At 33.1% G+C, this 27,508-nt stretch overlaps 1 protein-coding gene across 1 annotated transcript in view; it reads left to right on the top strand.

Moving 5' to 3' along the window:
- Nucleotides 1-27,508, top strand: part of LOC133178607 (DNA mismatch repair protein Msh2-like) — a 337,373-nt gene that overhangs the window by 3,555 nt on the left and 306,310 nt on the right. Inside the window, exon 2 of the mRNA XM_061313340.1 lies at nucleotides 6,597-6,733. Coding sequence (XP_061169324.1) covers nucleotides 6,597-6,733 — 137 coding nt within the window. The remainder of the gene's footprint in view (nucleotides 1-6,596; nucleotides 6,734-27,508) is intronic.

Genomic DNA, 27,508 nt, shown 5'->3' with positions numbered 1-27,508 from the left:
AAAGAATATGAATAGAAAAAAATTGAAAAATCTTCTCAAGAACAGCAAAGCCATGTTTTGTCATATTGATATGGAAGCATTTTCAGGTAGTGTAGATTCAAGTTTGTTCAAATCATAACCCCCAGGGGTAGGGTGGGGCCACAATGATCAAAATTTTACATAGGAATATATAAGAAAAAATCTTTTCAACAACAGCAAAGCCATGTTTAGTTATATTGATATGGAAGCATCCTCAGGTAGTGTAGATTCAAGTTTGTTCAAATGATAGGGAGGGTCCACAATGGGGGATCAAATTTTTAACAAGGGAATATATAGAAAAAAATCTTTTAAAATCTTCTTCTCAAGAACAGCAAAGCCATTTGTTATATTGATATGGAAGAAGCATCCTCAGGTAGTTCAAAATCCACCCCCCCCCCCCCTTTTTAAACATTTCAATACTGAAGTGATTGGTGCTTTTTTTCTAGCCAGTGTGCTCAGGTGAGCGATGTGGCCCATGGGCCTCTTGTCTTAAGTATTAAGGATAAAGTTTGCTTTATGAAAGTGTTTGATGAGCAGTACCTTGTTATGTTCTTATACATTTACCCATTTTTTTACAAAAATCAGATTAGATTTTATACTTACTGATAAAGTTATAGTTTTAATGCATTTCCCTCCAGTTTGGAATATAAATGACAAGAGGAGACAATTAAGTATTCAGTTGAAAAAAGGATATGTTTGTTCATGAAATTATCTGGCATTAATAATTAATATTGACAAACACACATGCACACACCATCCTTGAATTGCTGAAAAATTACCCCCCCCCCCTCCCCCGGTATGGAACATGTGGAGAGCTTGGGGATTAGATGATCAGAAATTTATGCACAACTTATATAAATATAAATTTATTGTTTTATTATGCTGGATAAAGGCTGTAAATTTTGCTTTATTCATTAAAAAAATTTGACCCCTCTTTTTTTTAAACAAAGAAGATCTTTATCTTATATTTCAAAGACCCTATTACAATAATTTTATCTCACACAGTTCATTTGGATTTCATTGTTATTATCGTCATGCTCATGCAGAGGCTACTGAAAGTAACTGTTCCCAGATATTGACACATTTCATATCTTTATATTTTAAGAAAAGACTCTGAAACACTTCTTTTTTTTTTTACAAAAGTCTTGTGATACATAATGTTAAACAAAGAGATTATGTTTAAGTGCATTTACTTCATGTGTAGCACTGCCATCTTGAATCAAAACAAACCAGAAATATACGATACAAATACCTAGAATATCATGAAATCTACAGCTGAAATAAGGACTCACCGACTAATAAGTCTCTGATTTCTTCATGAAATTTTCATCACAGCAAATTTTCAAATCGTCTCTGAAATATCTGCGCTGTTGCTGACCAATCGTAGACTTCGCAGGAGTCGCGTGATTTTAAAAACGTTTGTTAAATTATTCATGAAATAGTTTGTGTAAACAATAAAAAATTATAATAATGCATATTTAATAACTGTTTAATGGCGTCAACTTTAGTAAACAGCCAATTAGTATGAATTCCTTGAAATCTAGCATCCCTAATTGGGCAAATAATTGGGACTGCCATTTTGGACGCCATTTTGTGTTATAATCGGGGCCACCATTCTGATTTCACATAACTTCTTTTTTTGAAAATTATGTGTGAAATATCATTTGAAAGTAATGACATTTTACTGAATTTAAGGAAGAATGGTTAAAAGTATCTTATATATTCAGAAAATAAAATAAAAACTGGGGGTCTATGATTACTAAAATAGTGCTAATTTTAAGCCTAAAATAGGGTTATTTATTTTCTTGATTTTTACAATATATTTGCTATATTTATCATATATGATGATAGAATTCATGACATTTTATTTAATATATAATTTAAGACCAGTATAAAACAGTTCACTGCACAAAATAACTCTGTGTGCAGACTGCATGTAAAAATAGGAATCCAAACTTAACATACTTTAAATACTTTGAAAGAGGAAAAAAATGATCATTTTCTTCTAAAAAACCTTCTGCCACAAAATATAGTTCCTCACTCAATGCTTTTGGTATGGAATTTATTCATGGAGTTTTAACTGAATATAGTTTAATTGGCATTGTAGAATCCAAAATTATTGTAAGAATTAAAACTTTATGCAGAATTTTTTAAATACAGGTTAAGATATAAATCTGCTCGAAAGCTCAGGAGCGAACCTAAAATCTTAATGTAACTGGCACTCTACATTCCCAAACATCGAAAGGAAGTGTCACTACATGAACCCTGTAAAATATACACATCATGTTTACATACTATGTGTATAGTAAATTAAACAATAAGCACATGTCTTTTGAGCATCTTGGAGGCTATTATTTATATGAAATTTCAAGCCTGATTTGTAAATGTGACACTATTCTTTACTGCTACTACTTTACTATCAGTTATAGTTTAAAACGAATTTCAAAAATATCTGTTTTTATTTCATTTTTTTTTCTCTTTTGTTTATTTACCTATTATGATTGAGCTGAAGACTTCAAATCAGCCCTTTGTGAAGAACTGCACATGATACCAAAATTTCTGCAGTGTAAGCTATAAAGGTCACCTAGTACAAACACCTGTGTCACTAAAGAACACTGTGGAAATCAACATCGTTTTGCATACAAAGAAAAACAAAGTCTATTTTAAAATATCACCAGACTACTGGATATAAATTCTCACTCTATATATAAGTAAATTTAAACATCCCTAACATTTTGTATTTCACCAGAGAGAGAGAGAGAGAGAGAGAGAGAGATGCCTTAGTTTGGATATCATTTAATAGACAGTAACACAAGGTATTAATGATTTAATACACTTTTTATACCCCCAGCAAACAAAGTTTAGCGGGGTTATATTGGAATCACCATGTCCGTCTGTCTGTCATTCTGTCTGTAGACAAGATTTTGTCCAGAGCATTTCTTGGAAACTATTGCATAGATTTGTCTGAAAAATTGTACACTTATTATTCACCATATGAAGGTGTGCACCTGGTATTTTCATCATGAATTAATAATTTTTCTGCATTTTACAGGTGGTTTTTTTTTATTTTCATTATGGTTTTGTCCGGCCCTTTTCTCAAAGACTATTTCAAAGAATTGTATGAAAATTTGTACACTCATTATTTACCATATGAAGATATGCACCTGTTATTTTCAACATTATTTGATAATTTTTCTGCATTTTGCAGGGTTTTTTTTTTCATCTTTATATTTTTATTGACTTAGTCATTTTGGGTTTATTTCTAAGGTTTGAGACATAGAATCTAGAACATCTGTACAAAAATGTGAACTACAGCTTAAAACTATTCATTAAGACAAAAAAAAAATCACCAAGTATTAAAAACAATTTTTACATTACACAGCAGATAGTGTAAATCCATTTGTCCCTTGGGAGTAATGAGTGGACATGCATCCAGTTAGAGATAAATTAATGAGTTCAGTGTGGGAAGTTGTTAGGGCATCTCTGATCAAGCATGTGTTATCTATACCTCCTGGGAATTTAAAGATCTCTGTTCTTTAATTCTCTTAATTGTAATTTCTTGTCTTTCATAGTTCATAGCTACTGGATGACCAGCCTTTCATTTTTAAAATGAATTTGATATAAATTTATCAAGATTAATTTGATTTTGTAATTAATTGATATTTTTCAACAATCAATTTGCAGAATGTCATGTCTCAAAAAGATGACAGATAGTTGCAATTTATTTTTTCAATGTATTAAAAAACAATGTAATTACAATGTATTGGTATTGGTGTTTTATTAGGTTGTTCCTTGGTTTCATTCATTAAAAAAATATAATGAGCAATTATTTTTTCACTCTAAATGTTAATAAAAAAATTGTGAAAACCTCTTAGATCCATAAAATATTAGTGATTTGGCACCTCTGAAAAAGCCAGCAGGGGGTATTTGTCCCTTTTGGACAGTTCTAGTTTCTGTTAAACAGGGCAATTCAGATGGTCAAAATATTGGTATTTATAATTATACTGTGTTTATAAGACACCCCCCTTTCTTTGTCTCATAACATGTAAAATAAAATTACTAAGAGCCCTGTAGGGTAGAGGGGGTTTTTAAAGGACAAAAATGAATCTTTTATTTGCCATGAAAAATTTAATTGAATTGAATTGATAATTATATATATTTTTCTGGCATTTGATTGTAACAATGTTACCCCCCCCCCCCCCTTTTTTCTTCCCCCAACACAGTACACATTATGCTTGCATTAATTGAAATCTTAAGTATAATATAATTAATAATTAAATGAACAAATTGTTGAATAATAATTATAATAAAAAGAAATGGTGGATAAAAAGTGGTTTTTATTACTAAACCCCACCCCCCTTCACACACACACACACACACACACACACACACAAATCACACATCCTAAATGTCATGATATAATTGTATTACTATAAAAGTATAATTTTAATCATTATAAATTATTGATTCACTTGTTTGAGTTTTCATTTTTCTATGATTGAAAAACATGATTGTATTGTCGCCCGCGTGGCGCAGTGGTTAGAGCATCTGCTCTAGAGTCACGGAGTAAGGAGTTGATCCTTACGTTGCGGGTTCGAATCCCACTGTGGGACGTGGACACCAATTTTAAAACTGATGTTAAAACAAATAGGTGCATATGTTGAAAAAAAAATCGGTTTTAAGTTACACAGAAGCAATAAATGTGACAGTCCAATTTAGCTTAGAAGTTACATTGAAAAATGACAAAGTCTTGAATTAAGTTTTAGTTAAATTCAAACATGACTGTCAATTTTAGATACAAAAAAGTTGTATATTCTAAAAGTTTACTCATCCTCAAGGTACAAAATTTAAAGAAAAGATATATGGAAAAGTTATATTTTTGGTATGGGTAAGTAAACTAAAATTCTGTGAAATAACTAAGTCTTTTATAGGTACTAATCAGGAACATTGAAAAATGACATAGTCCAATGTAGGTATATTTCAGGCACACTAGAAAATGACTAAGAAAATGACTAAGTCCAATGTAGGTACAATGGAAAATATTCAAGTCCAATATAGGTACATTTCAGGCACACTGAAAAATGACAAAGTCCAAAGTAGGTACATTTTAGGTACACTGGAAAAAAAAATTAAGTTCATTATTGGCACAGAATAGGTATGCCTTTTCTGTACCTATATTAGTGGGCACACTTTAGGCACTGAATTGGCACAAAAAGGCACATGCCTATATGTACCTTTTTTTGTATGTTCAATTTTAATACAGAAAAAATACACTGATAAAAAAAAACTAAGTCCACAAAAATACAAAAATCTAAGTCCCCCAAAATACAAAAACAATACCCTGTAAAAAATCAAAGTCAGATTTTAATACAAAAATAAGCTACCTATTTTTGGTGATACAAAAATAATAAATTTTTTCTGTATTAATTCTAAAAAGTACAAAAATGATTGTATTAATAATATATTAAAAATATACTTTTATGTATTTTTTTTTTTTTTTTGATATGGGTACGTTTATTTTAACCCTGCTTCTCTCATTTTGTTTGGCTAGGACTTCAGCCAGTGTAAACAAGGAAGAAAACATGGATCGCTTAATGAGTTTATATCATTTAATCATATAATAAAATAATTTTTCAGTCTGTACAATGATTTAACTACCGTCAAAGTATCATATTCGATTTTTTTATATACAGTAAAACTTGTCTTATCCGGACACCACTGGTTCCGAAAAAGTTTGCCAGATTAGAAAACATTCTGGATTGCACAACATTTTAAACAAAGGAATTTACTGAAAAAGGACTGAGAATTTACATGGTATTAGACAAGATTACGGATTATACAACATCCAGATTAGACACGTTTCACTGTATTGTGTAAAATCATTTGAAAAATCACATTTCTCAAAATCTATGTGGGTGATGCATGTGCTTTTTATTATCTGAGAGAAAATTCCACCGAAAATTGATGTCTTAAAAAAATTCTGCAACTTTTTAAGAAAAAAAAGGGAAAATGCACAAGTTCATGATGTCACAATTAGCATTTTGGAGGTCTTGTGAGAAAAACAATTTGTATGTTCTTATTACTTGGAATTTCAATGATTCAGAAAGAATGAGTTTAAATTTTCTTACATCACTTTCATATCTTAGAAAAATACAGGGCCATATTTGTATTGAAACCATATTTTGTTCTTTTCTGTGAAATTCATTCTGCTAATTAATACCTCTGCATGCACTAAACAAACAAGGAGGCATTATCTGTTTGTAATGAATAAACAAGCCTGATCTACTTATCACGAGTGGCAAAATAAGGTGGTTGGGAAATTGGAAATTTTTTTAAATCGGGATTTTAGGGTAGTTTGCTTTCCTGATCAGGAAAGCAGGATTGAACTGTAAAATCAGGAAGATCCCACTTAAATCGGGGAAGTTATTGGTATGTATGTATTTCTGTGCCATTTCCACCCAATTGTTATTTTCACACTCGTGGACTTTCACATATTTGAAACATGTTGGGGGGATTCATATCTCCAGTTCTAGTTCTTATATTTAATGTTTAATCTAATTTGGAAATGATTGTTTCAGAGGAACGGCAGAAAATTGTTGAATTTTTTGTAATCAACACTGAACTAAGACAGCTGGTGGCTGAGGACCATCTCAGAAGGATTCCTGACTTCCAAAGATTAGCTCGAAAATTTCAGCAAAGAAAGGCCTCACTTCAAGTAATGTTTTTGTTTTGTTTGTTAATACCCTTGGCATCCATGTCCCAAATTAAGGATTTAAGAACAGTTTTCTTTATAGTATTTCTATGCCCTATATTGATTCTAAGTGCATGGCTGATGCATCTAGTATGTGTTACTGTACCATTCGGGTTTCAGACGGTGTATTTTCAGGCAATATTTTCCATGAGAATGACCAGGTTACTGTCAATCACTTATCACCCCAAGCATGTTACGACAATGTGCTAACTATGCACTCCAAGCACGTTTGTATTTTTATGTAAACGAGTAATCACAAGTGCAATCATTGTCACACACGTGTAAAAATTGATATCAGGTAATTAAGAGGTAGTGTAAACATTTATTGTTAAATAATTTAATTTTGTTTGTATTCTAGCCTCTGATTGGTTAATATCCAAAAAGGAACACAAATTATTTCTGTATAACCTGGTTTGGTATGGGGACACCCCCCCCCCCGACAACCAGCTGAATCATCTGTATCCATACAATCCTCTCATTTCCAGTCCTCGGGATTCATGGAAAATTCCAGATTTAATAAATGTACCTTTAACTTCAAACAATAATTCGATCTTACCACATGTAAACAAACAACAAGGCTGCTAGGCCTATGCATCGGTTTTTACCTCCCCTCGCTTCCCATCACTTCCGTTACTTCCGTTACTATGGTTGTATTATTGAGCGGCAAATTTGAACTAGTAAAAAGCAACGAAATTTTACACCCATAGTTATTTAATGATTTTAAAATTAAATTATAAGGAATGACTCTAATTCTTGGCCAAATTATTCGAGTATAACCTGGTTTGGGTCAGTTTACGCTGTTTTATAATCCGCTTTGCGGATTATAAAGCGTAAACTGACCCAAACCAGGTTATACTCGAATAATTTGGCCAAGAATTAGAGTCATTCCTAAAATAAACTTTATTGTTAATGAGTGTGTTGGTTTAAATGGCAGATGATTGGAAACCAACTTACCGGATATTGTTAAACAAACACGACCTTGATTTGGGTCGATTGAAGTTAATTTAGCAGTGATGACATCCTGATTAGAAAAAGATAAAATAAGTTTTTGAATATATAGACCTATGTATTTTTTTTATTCAAAATAATATCAACTAAATAGATTTATTAAGGTCTTCCATTTCAGAAGGAAGACCTTATAGTGATTCTACTGTTTCTTCTTTTTAGGGTCTTCCGTCTTCAGCGGAAGACCCTTCTATTTTTGTACTGTTTCTTTTTCTTATTAGGGTCTTCCGTCTTCAGCGGAAGACCCTTCTATTATTCTTATGTTTCTTTTTCAAGCTTCTTATTAGGGTCTTCCGTCTTCAGCGGAAGACCCTTCTATTATTCTTACGTTTCTTTTTTACCTTTATTATTATTATTATTATTAGGGTCTTCCGTCTTCAGCGGAAGACCCTTCTATTATTCTTAGGTTTCTTTTTTACCTTTATTATTATTATTAGGGTCTTCCGTCTCCAACGGAAGACCCTTCTATTATTGTATTGTTTCTTTTTCACTTTTATTAGGGTCTTCCGTCTTCAGCGGAAGACCCTTCTATTATTCTTATGTTTCTTTTTCAATTTTCTTATTATTATTCTTTTTTTCTGCACAAATTTTGTGCAGACGATTTCTCAGAGATGGGTTGATGGATTTGCATCAAATTTTCAGGGTTGGTGCTAAGTTATCTGAAGTTAATTCCGGCTAAATATTTTTTTGACAATCACTTCCGGTCGAAAGTTATCGCCCTTTTAATAAAATTCAGAGGACCTCCTTGTCTGTGATGGAACTCAAAAACGGCTTAAGCTAGAACGCTGAAATTTTCAGTGATGATAGAGGACATGTTGCCTTTATGCACCTGGGTTTAGATATTTTCCGGAAGTGTCTAGTATGGAAGCTCGGTAGGGGTCAAAATTTAGGACACGAATCATGAGTGAATTTTTGAGACATTTTGTGTCATATCTTTTAAAGTATAATTATTTTGTTAAAACATACTGAACAATATTTGTGCAGAATGATAAGATCTTTAACATGATATCAAGAAAAAAGGGCTGATTCATCAAATTAGGGGCCGAGAGGGTCTAAAAGTAATAAATAAATAACTCTTTAACAATCAATATTTTGGAATACATTACTGAAGCAAAAATGTTTATCTTAACAATTTACAACTATATATTATAATATTTATGTCATATGTTACATAATTAGGGGCCATAAGGGGCCAGAATGCCAAATCTTTGGCATTCTATATCTCACAAGTGAGAAATATTTTGATAAGCAATATTGAACAAAAGATGTCCAAAATAAGGTTCTAAACAAGATGCAACCTTTCATTTTTTGCTAAACGTCCCCATTAAGGAGTTGAAGGGCCGGCCCCTAAATACTCCTTTTGAAAATATCTCAGAAACGAAAAAGAATTTCTGACTAGTTGTTGAACAAAAAGTGTTCAAAATCATGAGAGCTTTAAAGTGATATGAAGAAAAAGGGGCTGGACCCTCACAATAGGGGCTGAGAGGGGCCCAAAGTCTTTGAACAATAACTCTTTAACGATCAATATTTTGTAATGCATTACTGAAGCAAAAATGTTTATCTCAACAATGTACGACTATATATTATAATATTCACATCATATGTTACATAATTAGGGGCCATAAGGGGCCAGAATGCTAAATCTTTGACGCTTTATATCTCAAAAGTGGGAAATATTTTGATAAGCAATATTGAATAAAAGATGTTCAAAGTAATGTTCTAAACAAGATGCAACCTTTCATTTTTTGCTAAACGTCCCCATTAAGGAGTTGAAGGGCCGGCCCCTAAATACTTCTTTTGCAAATATCTCAGAAACGAAAAACAATTTCTGACTAGTTGTTGAAGAAAAAGTGTAAAAAAAATTATGAGAGTTTTAAGGTGATATCAAGGAAAAGGGTTTGACCCCTTAAATAAGGGGCCGAGAGGCGCCGAAAGTATAAAATCAATAACTCTTTAATGATCAATATTTTGTGATATATTACTGAGGCGAAATAGTTCTTCTTCACACACTTTATCTAAATAACATGATGTTGATATCATATGTTACGAAATAAGGGGTCTTTAGGGGGCCAAATTGCATAATTTTTGGCGCAACATGTCTTGAAAAGGAAGAATATTTTGATAAACAGTATTGAACAAAAGACGTTCAAAATAATATTCTGAACAATATGCACTCTTTGAATTTTTGCTAGACGTCCCCATTTAGGACTTGAAGGGCCGGCCCTTAATATTTCTTTCGAAATATATATATTCCGAAAACAAAAAAGAATTTCTGAATAGTTGTTGAACAAAAAGTGTTCAAAATCATGAGAGCTTTAAGATGATATCAAGAAAAAGGGGCTGACCTCTCACATTAAGGGCCAAGAAGGGCCGAAAAGTCTTTAATCTATAACCCTTTAATGATCAATATTTTGTTAAACATTATTAAAGCAAAATTGTTCGTCTTAACAATTTATTTATATCATTATATTTGAACGAAAATCCCAGTCAAATTTTATCTCATCTTCTCAAAAATCGGACGGAAGACCCACTCGTTGCTCGCAACGAGATCTCATCTAGTTAAGGTCTTCCGTCTCCAACGGAAGACCTTATTGTTTTCGTTCGGTTTCTTTTTCCCTATTATTATTATTATTATTATTATTCTTACCGATTTTGTGCACGCGAGTTCTCGAAAACGTCTTGGCCGATTTTCGTGAAATTTTCAGATCTGATAGGTATTGATCTGAACCTTATTGGAAATTTTTTCCGTTGATGACGTCACTTTCTATCTCGAGATATTTAGGATTTTCTGAATTTTAGAGGGTCGGCTTGTCCTGGAAACTCCTCCGAAACGACTTAAGATATTGATTTAAGATTTTCAGTGAAGGTAGGGGAAGGTTGGTAGATTTGCAGGCAGGTGTCCAAATCTCTCTAGCTTAAAAGGCGCCGAAGCTCGGTAGGGCTCAAAAAATGTCTCAGCAACATCTCACAAAATTTTACACCTTTTCTTTCATATCTTCATACCTGTTAAGAATTTGTTAAAACATATAGAAGAAAAGTTGTGCAGAATGACACGACCTTTCATTTGATATCAAGGAAAAGGGGCTGACCCCTCATATTAGGGGCTCAGAAGGGCCAAAAGTCTTTCATCTATAACTCTTTAACGATCAATAATTTGTAATACATTATTGAAGCAAAGATGCTTATCTTAACGATTTACAACAATATATGATAAGATTTTGATCATATGTTACATAATAAGGGGTCATAAGGGGCCAGAATGCTAAATCTTTGACGCTTTATATCTCGAAAATGGGGAACATTTTGATAAGCAATACTGAACAAAAGATGGTCAGAATAATGTTCTAAACAATATGCACCCTTTCAATTTTTGTCAAACGGCCCCATTAAGGACTTGGAGGGGTGGCCTCTAAATATTTCCATTCAGCATATCTCCACAACGAAAAGAAATCTCTGAATAGTTGTTGAACAAAAAGTCTTCAAAATCACAAGATCTTTTATTTGATATCAAGAAAAAGGGGGCTGACCCCTCAAATTTGGGGCTTAGAGGGGCCAAAATTCTTTCACCTCTAATTCTTTAACGATCAGTAACTTGTAATACATTACTGAAGCAAAGATGTTTATCTTAACGATTGACAACAATATATGATAAGATTCTGATCATATGTTACGTAATAAGGGGTCACAAGGGGCCAGAATGCTAAATCTTTGATGCTTTATATCTCGAAAAGGGGGAATATATTGATAAGCAATACTGAACAAAAGATGGTCAGAATAATGTTCTAAACAATATGCACCCTTTCAATTTTTGTCAAACGGCCCCATGAAGGACTTGGAGGGGTGGCCCCTAAATATTTCCATTCAGTATATCTCCATAACGAAAAGAAATCTCTGAATAGTTGTTGAACAAAAAGTCTTCAAAATCACAAGATCTTTCATTTGATATCAAGAAAAAGGGTCTGATCCCTCAAATTAGGGGCTCAGAAGGGCCAAAAATCTTTCATCTATAATTCTTTAACAATCAATAATTTGTAATATATTACTGAAGCAAAGATGCTTATCAAAACGATTGACAACAATATATGATAAGATTCTGATCATATGTTACGTAATAAGGGGTCACAAGGGGCCAGAATGCTAAATCTTTGATGCTTTATATCTCGAAAAGGGGGAATATATTGATAAGCAATACTGAACAAAAGATGGTCAGAATAATGTTCTAAACAATATGCACCCTTTCAATTTTTGTCAAACGGCCCCATGAAGGACTTGGAGGGGTGGCCCCTAAATATTTCCATTCAGTATATCTCCATAACGAAAAGAAATCTCTGAATAGTTGTTGAACAAAAAGTCTTCAAAATCACAAGATCTTTCATTTGATATCAAGAAAAAGGGTCTGATCCCTCAAATTAGGGGCTCAGAAGGGCCAAAAATCTTTCATCTATAATTCTTTAACAATCAATAATTTGTAATATATTACTGAAACAAAGATGCTTATCAAAACGATTGACAACAATATATGATAAGATTCTGATCATATGTTACGTAATAAGGGGTCACAAGGGGCCAGAATGCTAAATCTTTGATGCTTTATATCTCGAAAAGGGGGAATATATTGATAAGCAATACTGAACAAAAGATGGTCAGAATAATGTTCTAAACAATATGCACCCTTTCAATTTTTGTCAAACGGCCCCATGAAGGACTTGGAGGGGTGGCCCCTAAATATTTCCATTCAGTATATCTCCATAACGAAAAGAAATCTCTGAATAGTTGTTGAACAAAAAGTCTTCAAAATCACAAGATCTTTCATTTGATATCAAGAAAAAGGGGCTGACCCCTCAAATTAGGGGCTCAGAGGGACCAAAATTCTTTCAACTCTAACTCTTTAACGATCAGTAATTTGTAATACATTACTGAAGCAAAGATGTTTATCTTAACGATTGACAACAATATATGATAAGATTCTGATCATATGTTACGTAATAAGGGGTCACAAGGGGCCAGAATGCTAAATCTTTGATGCTTTATATCTCGAAAAGGGGGAATATTTTGATAAGCAATACTGAACAAAAGATGGTCAGAATAATATTCTAAACAATATGCACCCTTTCAATTATGTTAATCGGCCCCATTAAGGACTTGGTGGGGTGGCCCCTAAATATTTCAATTCAGCATATCTCCACAACGAAAAGAAATCTCTGAAAATTTCGTGAACAAAACGTTTCCAAAATCAGAAGACCTTTCAATTGATATCAAGAAAAAGGAGCTGACCCCTCAAACTAGGGGCTCAGAGGGGCCAAAAGCCTGTCATCTATAGCTCTTTGATAAAGTTATATAAATCAAAAGAATGAAATCTAATTAGGGAAGTCTATATATTATTATCTTTCAACAAAGATCATAGTCAAAATCATATCTCATCTTATTGAAAAATCGGACGGAAGACCTACTCGTTGCTCGCAACGAGATCTCATCTAGTTATTATTATTATTATTCCACTTTTTCTTTACAATTTTTGTGCAGAAGATATCTCGCAAACGGTTCGATCGATTTTCATGAAATTTTCAGGGGTAATGCCTTGTGATCTGAAGATGATCCTTTTTTGTTCAAATCCTTAAAATTCACTTCCGGTCGGAAGTTATCGCCCTTTAATCGATTTTCAGATAACCATTTTGTCGACACAAAAACTAAAAAACGGCAAAAGCTAGAGCGCTGAAATTTTCAGCGATTATAGACGACATGTTGAAGTTTTGCACCTGGGTTTTCAAATTTTCTGGAAGTACCTAGTATGGAAGCTCGGTAGGGGTCGAAATTTAGGACATGAATCAGGAGTGAATTTTCGAGACATTTTTTATCATATCTCTAAAACTATGGAGATTTTCTAAAAACATATTGAATAGAAATTGTGTAGAATTACAAGATTTTTTATATGATATCAAAGAAAAAGGGCTGACTCATCACATTAGGGGCGGAGAGGGGCCGAAAGTCTTTAGTCAATAGCTCTTTAACGATCAAAATTTTGTAATGCATTACTGAAGCAAAAATGTTTATCTCAACAATTTACAACTATTTATTATAATATTCACATCATATGTTACATAATTAGGGGCCATTAGGGGCCAGAATGCAAAATCTTTGACGCTTTATATTTCAAAAGTGGGAAATATTTTGATAAGCAATATTGAACAAAAGATGTTTAAAATAATGTTCTAAACAATTTGCAACTTTTCATTTTTCTCTAAACGTCCCCATTAAGGAGTTAAAGGGCCGGCCCCTAAATGCGTCTTTTGCTAATATCTCGAACACGAAAAAGAATTTTCGAATAGTTGTTTTACAAAAAGTGTTTAAAATCATAAGAGCTTTAAAGTGGTATGAAGAAAAGGGGGCTGGCCCCTCAAAATAAGGGCCGAGAGGGACCGAAAGTCTTTAATCAATAACTCGTTAATTATCAATATTTTGTAATGCACTACTGAAGCAAAAATGTTAATATTAACGATTTACAACTACATATTATGATTTACACATTATATGTTACATAATTAGGGGTCATAAGGGGCCAAAATGCAAAATCTTTAACGCTATATGTCTCAAAAGTTTGAAATATTTTGATATGCAATACTGAACAAAAGATGTTCAAAATAATGTTCTGAACAATATGCAACCTTTTATTTTTTGCTTAACGTCCCCAATAAGGAGTAAAAGGGCCGGCCCCTAAATGCTTCTTATGCAAATATCTGGGAAACGAAAAAGAATTTCTGAATAGTTGTTGAACAAAAAATGTTCAAAATCATAAGAGCTTTAAAGTGATATGAAGAAAAAGGGACTGGCCCCTCAAAATAGGGGCTGAGAGGGGCCGATAGTCTTTGATGAATAACTCTTTAATGCTCAATATTTTGTAATTCATTACTGAAGCAAACATGTTTATCTCAACAATTTACAACTATTTATTATAATATTCACATCATATGTTACATAATTAGGGGCCATTAGGGGCCAGAATGCAAAATCTTTGACGCTTTATATTTCAAAAGTGGGAAATATTTTGATAAGCAATATTGAACAAAAGATGTTCAAAATAATGTTCTAAACAATTTGCAACTTTTCATTTTTCTCTAAACGTCCCCATTAAGGAGTTAAAGGGCCGGCCCCTAAATGCGTCTTTTGCTAATATCTCGAACACGAAAAAGAATTTTCGAATAGTTGTTGAACAAAAAGTGTTTAAAATCATAAGAGCTTTAAAGTGGTATGAAGAAAAGGGGGCTGGCCCCTCAAAATAAGGGCCGAGAGGGACCGAAAGTCTTTAATCAATAACTCGTTAATTATCAATATTTTGTAATGCATTACTGAAGCAAAAATGTTAATATTAACGATTTACAACTACATATTATGATTTACACATTATATGTTACATAATTAGGGGTCATAAGGGGCCAAAATGCAAAATCTTTAACGCTATATGTCTCAAAAGTTTGAAATATTTTGATATGCAATACTGAACAAAAGATGTTCAAAATAATGTTCTGAACAATATGCAACCTTTTATTTTTTGCTTAACGTCCCCAATAAGGAGTAAAAGGGCCGGCCCCTAAATGCTTCTTATGCAAATATCTGGGAAACGAAAAAGAATTTCTGAATAGTTGTTGAACAAAAAATGTTCAAAATCATAAGAGCTTTAAAGTGATATGAAGAAAAAGGGACTGGCCCCTCAAAATAGGGGCTTAGAGGGGCCGATAGTCTTTGATGAATAACTCTTTAATGCTCAATATTTTGTAATTCATTACTGAAGCAAACATGTTTATCTCAACAATTTACAACTATATATTATAATATTCACATCATATGTTACATAATTAGGGGCCACAAGGGGCCAGAATGACAAATCTTTGGCACTCTATATCCCGAAATTGGGAAATATTTTGATAAGCAGTGTTGAATAAAAGATGTTCAAAATAAGGTTTTAAACAATATGTGACCTTTTCATTTTTGCTAAACGCCCCCATTAAGGAATTGAAGGGCCAGCCCCTAAATATTTCTTTTGCATATATCTCGGAAACGAAAAAAAATTCCAGAATAGTTGTTGAACAAAAATGTTCAAAATCATGAGAGCTATAAGACGATACCAAGAAAAAAGGACTGGCCCCTCAAATTAGGGGCCAGGACGGGTCGAAAGTCTTTAATCTATAACTCTTTAATGATCAATATTTTAATACACACTAGTACTACTGAAGCAAAATTTTCGTCTTAACAATTTATTTTTATCATTATATTTGAACAAAAATCTCAGTCAAATTCTGATCTCATCTTATCAAAAATCGGACGGAAGACCCACTCGTTGCTCGCAACGAGATCGCATCTAGTTATTATTATTATTCTTTTTTTTTTCCTTACCGATTTTGTGCAGAAGATTTCTCGGAGATCGCTCGATCGATTTGCTTCAAATTTTCAGGGTTAATGCGTTGGTATCTGAAGTTTATAACGTCCTGTCAGTTTTTGAAAAATCACTTCCGGTCAGAAGTTATCGCCCTTTGATCGATTTTTAGATAGACCTTGTGTCTGCACAAAAACTCAGGAACGACAAATGCTAGAGTGTTGAAACTTTCAGTGGTGATAGAGGACGTGTTCTAGATGTGCACCTTGGTTTTCATATTTTCCGGAAGTGCAAAGTATGGAAGCTCGGTAGGGGTCAAAATTTAGGACGTGATTTATGAGTGAATTTTAGAGACATTTCTGATGATAACATTTTAAATAGAAGTATTTTGTTAAAACATATTGAACAAAAAGTCTTCAAAATCACAAGACCTTTCATTTGATATCAAGAAAAAGGGGCTGGCCCCTCAAATTAGGGGCTCAGAAGGGCCAAAAGTCTTTCATCTATAACTTTTTAATGATCAATATTTTGTTATAAATTACTGAAGCAAAAATGTTTATCTTAACATTCTGTAGCTATATATTATAAAATTTTGATCATATGTTACGTAATAAGGGGCCATAAGGGGCCAGAATGCTAAATCTTTGACACTTTGTATCTCGAAAAGGAGAAATATTTTGATAAGCAATATTGAACAAAAGATGTTCAGAATAATGTTCTAAACAATACGCACCCTTTTAATTTTTAGCAAGACATCCCCATTAAGGACTTAGAGGGCTGGCCCCTAAATATTGCTATTCTAGATATCTCTTAAACGAAAGGAAATTTCTGAATAGTTGTTGAACAAAAAGTCTTCAAAATCACAAGGCCTTTCATTTGATATCAAGAAATAGGGGCTGACCCCTCAAACTAGGGGCTCAGAAGGGCCAAAAGTCTTTTATCTATAACTCTTTAATGATCAATATTTTGTTATAAATTACTGAAGCAAAAATGTTCATCTTAACATTCTGCAACTATATATTATAAAATTTTGATCATATGTTACGTAATAAGGGGCCCTAAGGGGCCAGAATGCTAAATCTTTGACACTTTGTATCTCAAAAAGGAGAAATATTTTGATAAGCAATATTGAACAAAAGATGTTCAGAATAATGTTCTAAACAATATACACCCTTTTAATTTTTGCAAGACATCCCCATTAAGGACTTGGAGGGCTGGCCCCTAAATATTGTTATTCTATATATCTCTTAAACGAAAGGAAATTTCTGAATAGTTGTTGAACAAAAAGTCTTCAAAATCACAAGACCTTTCATTTGATATCAAGAAATAGGGGCTGACCCCTCAAATTAGGGGCTCAGAAGGGCCAAAAATCTTTTATCTATAACTCTTTAATGATCAATATTTTGTTATAAATTACTGAAGCAAAAATGTTCATCTTAATATTCTGCAACTATATATTATAAAATTTTGATCATATGTTACGTAATAAGGGGCCAGAATGCTAAATCTTTGACACTTTGTATCTCGAAAAGGAGAAACATTTTGATAAGCAATATTGAACAAAAGATGTTCAGAATAATGTTCTAAACAAAATACATCCTTTTAATTTTTGCAATACATCCCCATTAAGGACTTGGAGGGCTGGCCCCTAAATATTGTTATTCTATATATCTCTTAAACGAAAGGAAATTTCTGAATAGTTGTTGAACAAAAAGTCTTCAAAATCACAAGACGTTTTATTTGATATCAAGAAAAAGGGGCTGACCCCTCAAATTAGGGGCTCAGAAGGGCCAAAAGTCTTTAATATATAACTCTTTAATGATCAATATTTTGTTATAAATTACTGAAGCAAAAATGGTCATCTCAACATTCTACAACTATATATTATAAAATTTTGATCATATATTACATTATAAGGGGCCATAAGGGGCCAGAATGCTAAATCTTTGACACTTTGTGTCTTGAAAAGGAGAAATATTTTGATAAGCGATATTGAACAAAAGATGTTCAGAATAATGTTCTAAACAATATACACCCTTTTAATTTGCAAGACATCCCCATTAAGGACTTGGAGGGCTGGTCCCTAAATATTGTTATTCTATATATCTCTTAAACGAAAGGAAATTCCTGAATAGTTGTTGAATAAAAAGTCTTTAAAATCACAAGACCTTTCATTTGATATCAAGAAATAGGGGCTGACCCCTCAAATTAGGGGCTCGGAAGGGCCAAAAATCTTTTATCTATAACTCTTTAATGATCAATATTTTGTTATAAATTACTGAAGCAAAAATGTTCATCTTAACATTCTGCGACAATATATATTATAAAATTTGGATCATATGTTACGTAATAAGGGGCCCTAAGGGGCCAGAATGCTAAATCTTTGACACTTTGTATCTCGAAAAGGAGAAATATTTTGATAAGCAATATTGAACAAAAGATGTTCAGAATAATGTTCTAAACTATATACACCCTTTTAATTTTTGCAAGACATCCCCATTAAGGACTTGGAGGGCTGGCCCCTAAATATTGTTATTCTATATATCTCTTAAACGAAAGGAAATTTCTGAATAGTTGTTGAACAAAAAATCTTCAAAATCACAAGACCTTTCATTTGATATCAAGAAAAAGGGGCTGACCCCTCAAATTAGGGGCACAGAAGGGCCAAAAGTCTTTTATCTATAACTTTTTAATGATCAATATTTTGCTATAAATTACTGAAGCAAAAAAGTTCATATTTATATTTTGCGGCTATATATTGTAAAGTTTTGATCATGTGTTACGTAATAAGGGACCTTAATGAGCCAAAATGCTAAATCTTTGACACTTTATATCTCGAAAAGGGGAAATATTTTGATAAGCAATATTGAACAAAAGATGATCAGAATAATGTTTAAAACAATATGCATTCTTTCACTTTTATAGACAAATATCTCATTCAAGATCTTGACTAATCTCATCCAAAATCAGACGGAAGACCCACTCGTTGCTCGCAACGAGAACCATCTAGTTATTATTAGGGTCTTCCGTCTTCAGCGGAAGACCCTTCTATTATTCTTCAGTTTCTTTTTTACCTTTATTAGGGTCTTCCGTCTCCAACGGAAGACCCTTCTATTATTGTATTGTTTCTTTTTCACTTTTATTATTATTATTATTATTATTATTCCACTTTTTCTTTACAATTTTTGTGCAGAAGATATCTCGCAAACGGTTTGATCGATTTTCATGAAATTTTCAGGGGTAATGCCTTTTGATCTGAAGATGATCCTTTTTTGTTCAAATCCTTAAAATTCACTTCCGGTCTGAAGTTATCGCCCTTTAATCGATTTTCAGATAACCATTTTGTCGACACAAAAACTAAAAAACGGCAAAAGCTAGAGCGCTGAAATTTTCAGCGATTATAGACGACATGTTGAAGTTTTGCACCTAGGTTTTCAAATTTTCCGGAAGTACCTAGTATGGACGCTCGGTAGGGGTCGAAATTTAGGACATGAATCAGAAGTGAATTTTCGAGACATTTTTATGCCCCGCCATGAGTATGGCCGGGGCATATAGTGTTTGTCATGTCCGTCTTCCGTCCTTCCGTCCTTCCGTCCTTCTGTCCTTCCGTCTGTCCTTCCGTCACACTTTGCGTTTAGCTCTGTTCAAAGCTCAGTTTCAAAGAAACTATCCAAGATATTTTTATCAAACTTCATATGCTGATAGATATTGATGAGGGCTATGCAACTGCATCAACATTTTTTGACCTTGACCTTTCCTTTGACCTTGACCTCACTTTTCTTAAATTAGTGTTTAGCTCAGTTTTAAAGATACCATTCAAGATAGTGTAATCAAACTTCATATGTTGATACATACTGATGTAAGCTATTCAATTGCATCAACATTTTTTTGACCTTGACCTTTCTTTTGACCTTGACCTTACTTTTCTTAAATTAATGTTTAGCTCTGTTTTAATGAAACCATTCATGATACTTTTAACAAACTTCATATGCTGATACATACTGATGAGAGCTATTCAACTGCATCAATATTTTTTACCATGACCATTCCTTTGACCTTGACCTCACTTTTCTTAAATAAGTTTTTAGCTCAATTTTAAAGATACCATTCAAGAAAGTGTTATCAAACTTCATATGCTGATACATACTGATGAGAGCTTTTCAACTGCATCAACATTTTTTGACCTTGACCTTTCCTTTGACCTTGACCTCACTTTTCTTAAATTAGTGTCAAACTTAATATGCTGATACATACTGATGAGAGCTATTCAACTGCATCAATATTTTTTGACCTTGACCTTTCCTTTGACCTTGACCTCACTTTTCTTAAATTAGTGTTTAGCTCAGTTTTTTAAGAAACCATTCATAATATTTTCATCAAACTTCATATGCTAATACATACTGATGTAACCTTTTCAACTGCATCAACATTTTTTGACCTTGACCTTTCCTTTGACCTTGACCTCACTTTTCTTAAATTAGTGTCAAACTTCATATGCTGATACATACTGATGAGAGCTATTCAACTGCATCAATATTTTTTGACCTTGACCTTTCCTTTGACCTTGACCTCACTTTTCTTAAATTAGTGTTTAGCTCAGTTTTAAAGAAACCATCCCTAATATTTTCATCAAACTTCATATGCTAATACATACTGATGTAACCTTTTCAACTACATCAACATTTTTTGATCTTGACCTTTCCGTTGATCTTGACCTCACTTTTCTTAAATTAGTTTCTGAATCAAACGTCATATGCTGATACATACTGATGTAAGCTATTCAACTGCAGCAATATTTTTTGACCTTGACCTTTCCTTTGACCTTGACCTCACTTTTCTCAATTTGTGTTAAAATGTTGCATTACTAATATACCCTTGGCGGGGCATTCATGTCCTATGGACATATTTCTAGTTTATCATATCTCTAAAACTATAGAAATTTTCTAAAAACATATATGATAGAAATTGTGTAGAATTACAAGATCTTTTATATGATATCAAAGAAAAAGGGCTGACTCATCACATTAGGGGCTGAGCAGGGCCAAAAGTCTTTAATCAATAACTCTTTAACGATCAATATTTTGTAATGCATTACTGAAGCAAAAATGTTTAACTCAACAATTTACAACTATATATTATAAAATTCACATCATATGTTACATAATTAGGGGCCATTAGGGGCCAGAATGCAAAATCTTTGACGTTTTATATTTCAAAAGTGGGAAATATTTTGATAAGCAATATTGAACAAAAGATGTTCAAAATAATGATCTAAACAATATGCAACGTTTCATTTTTCTCTAAACGTCCCCATTAAGGAGTTAAAGGGCCGGCCCCTAAATACCTCTTTTGGTAATATCTCGGAAACGAAAAGGAATTTCTGAATAGTTGTTGAACAAAAAGTGTTCAAAATCATAAGAGCTTTAAAGTGGTATGAAGAAAAAGGGGCTGGCCCCTCAAAATAAGGGCCGAGAGGGACCGAAAGTCTTTAATCAATAACTCGTTAACGATCAATATTTTGTAATGCATTACTGAAGCAAAAATGATAATATTAATGATTTACAACTACATATTATGATATTCACATTATATGTTACATAATTAGGGGTCATAAGGGGCCAAAATGTAAAATCTTTAACGCTATATATCTCAAAAAGTGTGAAATATTTTGATATGCAATACTGAACAAAAGATGTTCAAAATAATGTTCTGAACAATATGCAACCTTTTATTTTTTGCTTAACGTCCCCAATAAGGAGTTAAAGGGCCGGCCCCTAAATACTTCTTTTGCTAATATCTCGGAAACGAAAAAGAATTTCTGAATAGTTGTTGAACAAAAAATGTTCAAAATCATAAGAGCTTTAAAGTGATATGAAGAAAAGGGGACTGGCCCCTCAAAATAGGGGCTGAGAGGGGCCGATAGTCTCTGATGAATAACTCTTTAATGCTCAACATTTTGTAATTCATTACTGAAGCAAACATGTTTATCTCAGCAATTTACAACTATATATTATAATATTCACATCATATGTTACATAATTAGGGGCCACAAGGGGCCAGAATGACAAATCTTTGGCACTCTATATCCCGAAATTGGGAAATATTTTGATCAGCAGTGTTGAATAAAAGATGTTCAAAATAAGGTTTTAAACAATATGTAACCTTTTCATTTTTGCGAAACGGCCCCATTAAGGAGTTGAAGGGCCAGCCCCTAAATATTTCTTTTGCATATATCTCGGAAGCGAAAAAGAATTTCAGAATAGTTGTTGAACAAAAATGTTCAAAATCATGAGAGCTATAGGAAGATACAAAGAAAAAAGGACTGGTCCCTCAAAATAGGGACCAGGACGGGCCCAATGTCTTTAATCTATAACTTTTTAATGATCAATATTTTAATACACACTACTGAAGCAAAATTTTCGTCTTAATTTATTTTTATCATCATATTTGAACAAAAATCTCAGTCAAATTCTGACCTCATCTTATCAAAAATCGGACGGAAGACCCACTCGTTGCTCGCAACGAGATCGCATCTAGTTATTATTCTTTTTTCTTCTTACAAAATTTGTGCAGACGATTTCTCGGAGATGGCTCGTTCGATTTTATTCAAATTTTCATGGTAGATGCGTTGACATCTGAAGTTAATTCCGGCAATATCGTTTTTTGAAAATCACTTCCGGTCGGAAGTTATCGCCCTTTTGTTAAAATTCAGAGGACCTCCTTGTCTGCGATGAAACTCAAAAACGGCTTAAGCTAGAGCGCTGAAATTTTCAGTGATGATAGAGGACATGCTGCCATATTGCACCTGGGTTTAGATATTTTCCGGAAGTGCCTAGTATGGAAGCTCGGTAGGGGTCAAAATTTAGGACACGAATCATGAGTGAATTTTTGAGACATTTTGTATCATATCTTTTAAAGTATAATTATTTTGTTAAAATATACTGAACAATATTTGTGCAGAATAAAAAGATCTGTAACATGATATCAAGAAAAAAGGGCTGAGTCATCACATTAAGGGCCGATAGGGGCCGAAAGTCTTTAATCGATAACTCTTAAACAAGCAATATTTTTGTATACATTACTGAAGCAAAATTATTTATCTTAACAAACTACAACTATATATTATGATTTTTACGTCATATGTTACATAAATAAGGGCCACAAGGGGCCAGAATGCTTAATCTTTGACGCTTTATATCTCGAAAAGGGGAAACATTTTGAAAAGCAATATTGAACAAAAGTTGTTTAGAATGATGATCTGAACAATGTACATCCTTTGAATTATTCCTAAACAGCCCCTATAAGGACTTAAAGGGGCGGCCCCTAAATATTTCAAGTCTACATATCTCGAAAACGAAACGAAACTTCTGAATACTTGTTGAACAAAAAGTCTTCAGAATTACAAGACCTTTCATGTGATATCAAGAAAAAGGGGCTGACCCATCAAATTAGGGACTCAGAGGGGCCAAAAGTCTTTCATCTATAACTCCTTAACGTTAAATATTTTGATATTAATTATTGAAGCAAAAATGTTCATCTTCACAATCTGCAACTATATATCTTAAAACTTTCTTCAAATATTATGTAATTAGGGGCCATAAGGGGCCAGAATGCTTAATCTTTGACGCTTTATATCTCAAAAAGGGGAAAATTTTGAAAAGCAATATTGAACAAAAGTTGTTTAGAATGATGATCTGAACAATGTGCATCCTTTGAATTTTTCCTAAATAGCCCCTATAAGGACTTAAAGGGACGGCCCTTAAATCTTTCAAGTCTACATATCTCGAAAACGAAACGAAACTTCTGAATACTTGTTGAACAAAAAGTCTTCAGAATCACAAGACCTTTCAAGTGATATCAAGAAAAAGGGTCTGACCCCTCAAATTAGGGGCTCAGAGGGGCCAAAAGTCTTTCATCTATAACTCCTTAACGTTAAATATTTTGATGTTAATTATTGAAGCAAAAATGTTCATCTTCACAATCTGCAACTATATATCTTAAAACTTTCTTCAAATATTACGTTATTAGGGGCCACAAGGGGCCAGAATGCTTAATCTTTGACGCTTTGTATCTCGTTATTATTATTTTTATTCTTTTTTCTTCTTACAAAATTTGTGCAGACGATTTCTCGGAGATGGCTTGTTCGATTTTATTCAAATTTTCGTGGTAGATACATTGATATCTGAAGTTAATTCCGGCAATTCCGTTAAGGGATATCTACTTCCAGTCGGAAGTTATCGCCCTTTTATCAAAATTTAGAGGACCTCCTTGTCTGCGATGGAACTCAAAAACGACTTAAGCTAGAGCGCTGAAATTTTCAGTGATGATAGAGGACATGTTGCCATTTTGCACCTGGGTTTAGATATTTTCCGGAAGTGCCTAGTATGGAAGCACGGTAGGGGTCGAAATTTAGGACACGAATCATGAGTGAATTTTTGAGACATTTTGTATCGTATCTTTTAAAGTATAATTATTTTGTTAAAACATACTGAACAATATTTGTGCGGAATGACAAGATCTTTAATATGATATCAAGGAAAAAGGGCTGACTCATCATGTTAGGGGCCTAGGGGGGGCAAGAGTATTAAATCAATAACTCTTTAACGATCAATATTTTGGTATACATTACTGAAGCAAAAATGTTTATCTTAACAATTAACAACTATATATTATAATATTTATGTCATATGTTACATAATTAGGGGCCACAAGGGACCAGAATGCTAAATCTTTGACGGTTTATATCTCGAAAGTGAGAAATATTTTGATAAGCAATATTGAATAAAAGATGTTCAAAATAATGTTCTAAACAATATTTGACTTTTCAATTTTTGCTAAACTTCCCCATTAAGGATTTGAAGGGCTGCCCCTAAATATATCTTTTGCATATAGCTCGGAAACGAAAAAGAATTTCTGAATAGTTGTTGAACAAAAAGTGTTCAAAATCTTGAGTGCTTTAAAGTGATATGAAGAAAAAGGGGCTGGCTCCTCAAAATAGGGGCTGAGAGGAGCCGAAAGTCTTTGAACAATAACTCTTTAACGATCAATATTTTGTAATTCATTACTGAAGCAAAAATGTTCATCTCAACAAATTACAACTATATATTATGATATTCACATCATATGTTACATAATTAGGGGTCATAAGGGGCCAGAATGCTAAATCTTTGACGCTTTATATCTCAAAAGTGGGAAATATTTTGATAAGCAATATTGAACAAAAGATGTTCAAAATAATGTTCTAAACAGTATGCAACCTTTGATTTTCTGCTAAACATCCCCATTTAGGAGTTGAAGGGCCGGCCCCTAAATACTTCCTTTGCAAATATCTCAGAAACGAAAAAGAATTTCTGAGTAGTTGTTGAACAAAAAGTGTTCAAAATCATGAGCACTTTAAAGTGATATGAAGAAAAAGGGGCCGGCCCCTCAAAATAGGGGCTGAGAGGGGCCGAAAGTCTTTGAACAATAACTCTTTAACGATCAATATTTTGTAATGCATTACTGAAGCAAAAATGTTCATCTCAACAAATTACAACTATATGTTATGATATTTACATCATATGTTACATAATTAGGGGCCATAAGGGGCCAGAATGCTAAATCTTTGACGCTTTATATCTCGAAAGTGGGAAATATTTTGATAAGCAATATTGAATAAAAGATGTTCAAAATAATGTTCTAAACAATATTTAACCTTTTGATTTTCGCAAAACGTCTCCATTAAGGAGTTGAAGGGCTGGCCCCTAAATATATCTTTTGCATATAACTCGGAAACGAAAAAGAATTTCTGAATAGTTGTTGAACAAAAAGTGTTCAAAATCATGATAGCTTTAATGTGGTGTGAGGAAAAAGGGGCTGGCCCCTCAAAATAGGGGACGAGAGGGACCGAAAGTCTTTAATCAATAACTCTTTAACGATCAATATTTTGTAATTCATTACTGAAGCAGAAATGTTTACCTGAACAATTTTCAAGTATATATTATGATATTCACATCACATGTTACATAATAAGGGGCCAGAAGGCCAAATCTTTGGCACTTTATATCTCGAAAGTGGGAAATGTTTCGATGAGCATTATTGAATAAAAGATGTTCAAAATAATTTTCTAAACAATATTTAACCTTTCGATTTTTGCTAAACATCCCCATTATGGAGTTGAAGGACTGGCCCCTAAATATATCTTTTGCATATATCTCGGAAACGAAAAAGAATTTCTGAATAGTTGTTGAACAATAGGTGTTCAAAATTATGATAGCTTTAAAGTGGTATGAAGAAAAAGGGGCTTGTCCCTCAAAATAGGTGCCGAGAGGGGCCGAAAATCTTTAATCCATAACTTTTTAATGATCAATATTTTGTCACATATTACTGAAGGAAAATTGTTTGTCTTAACAATTTATTTATATCACTAGTTTTTGACGAAAATCTGAGTCAAATTCTTATCTTATCGAAAATCGGACGGAAGACCCACTCGTTGCTCGCAACGAGATCTCATCTAGTTATTATTATTATTCTTTTTTCTCCTTACAAAATTTGTGCAGAGGATTTCTCAGAGATGGCTCGTTCGATTTCATTCAAATTTTCAAGGTAGATGCGTTGACATCTGAAGTTAATTCCGGCAAGTCCGTTAAGGGATATTTACTTCCGGTCGAGAGTTATCGCCCTTTTATTAAAATTCAGAGCACCTCCTTGTCTGCGATGGAACTCAAAAACGGCTTAAGCTAGAGCGCTGAAATTTTCAGTGATGATAGAGGACATGTTGCCATAATGCACCTGGGTTTAGATATTTTCCGGAAGTGCCTAGTATGGAAGCTCGGTAGGGGTCGAAATTTAGGACACGAATCATGAGTGAATTTTTGAGACATTTTGTATCATATCTTTTAAAGTATAATTATTTTGTTAAAACATGTTGAACAATATTTGTGCAGAATAAAAAGATCTGTAACATGATATCAAGAAAAAAGGGCTGACTCATCACATTAGGGGCCAATAGGGGCCGAAAGTCTTTAATCGATAACTCTTAAACAAGCAATATTTTTGTATACATTACTGAAGCAAAATTATTTATCTTAACAAACTACAACTATATATTATGATTTTTACGTCATATGTTACATAAATAAGGGCCAGAAGGGGCCAGAATGCTTAATCTTTGACGCTTTATATCTCGAAAAGGGGAAACATTTTGAAAAGTAATATTGAACAAAAGTTGCTTAGAATGATGATCTGAACAATGTGCATCCTTTGAATTTTTCCTAAACAGCCCCTATAAGGACTTAAAGGGACGGCCCCTAAATATTTCAAGTCTACATATCTCAAAAACGAAACGAAACTTCTGAATAGTCGTTGAACAAAAAGTCTTCAGAATT

Source organism: Saccostrea echinata, unplaced genomic scaffold, assembly GCF_033153115.1.
Source record: "Saccostrea echinata isolate AGI-Se365-2 ecotype Australia unplaced genomic scaffold, CSIRO_AGI_Sech_v1 ptg000003l, whole genome shotgun sequence".
NCBI lineage: Eukaryota > Metazoa > Mollusca > Bivalvia > Ostreida > Ostreidae > Saccostrea > Saccostrea echinata.
This window is presented reverse-complemented; position numbering and strand designations above follow the sequence as displayed.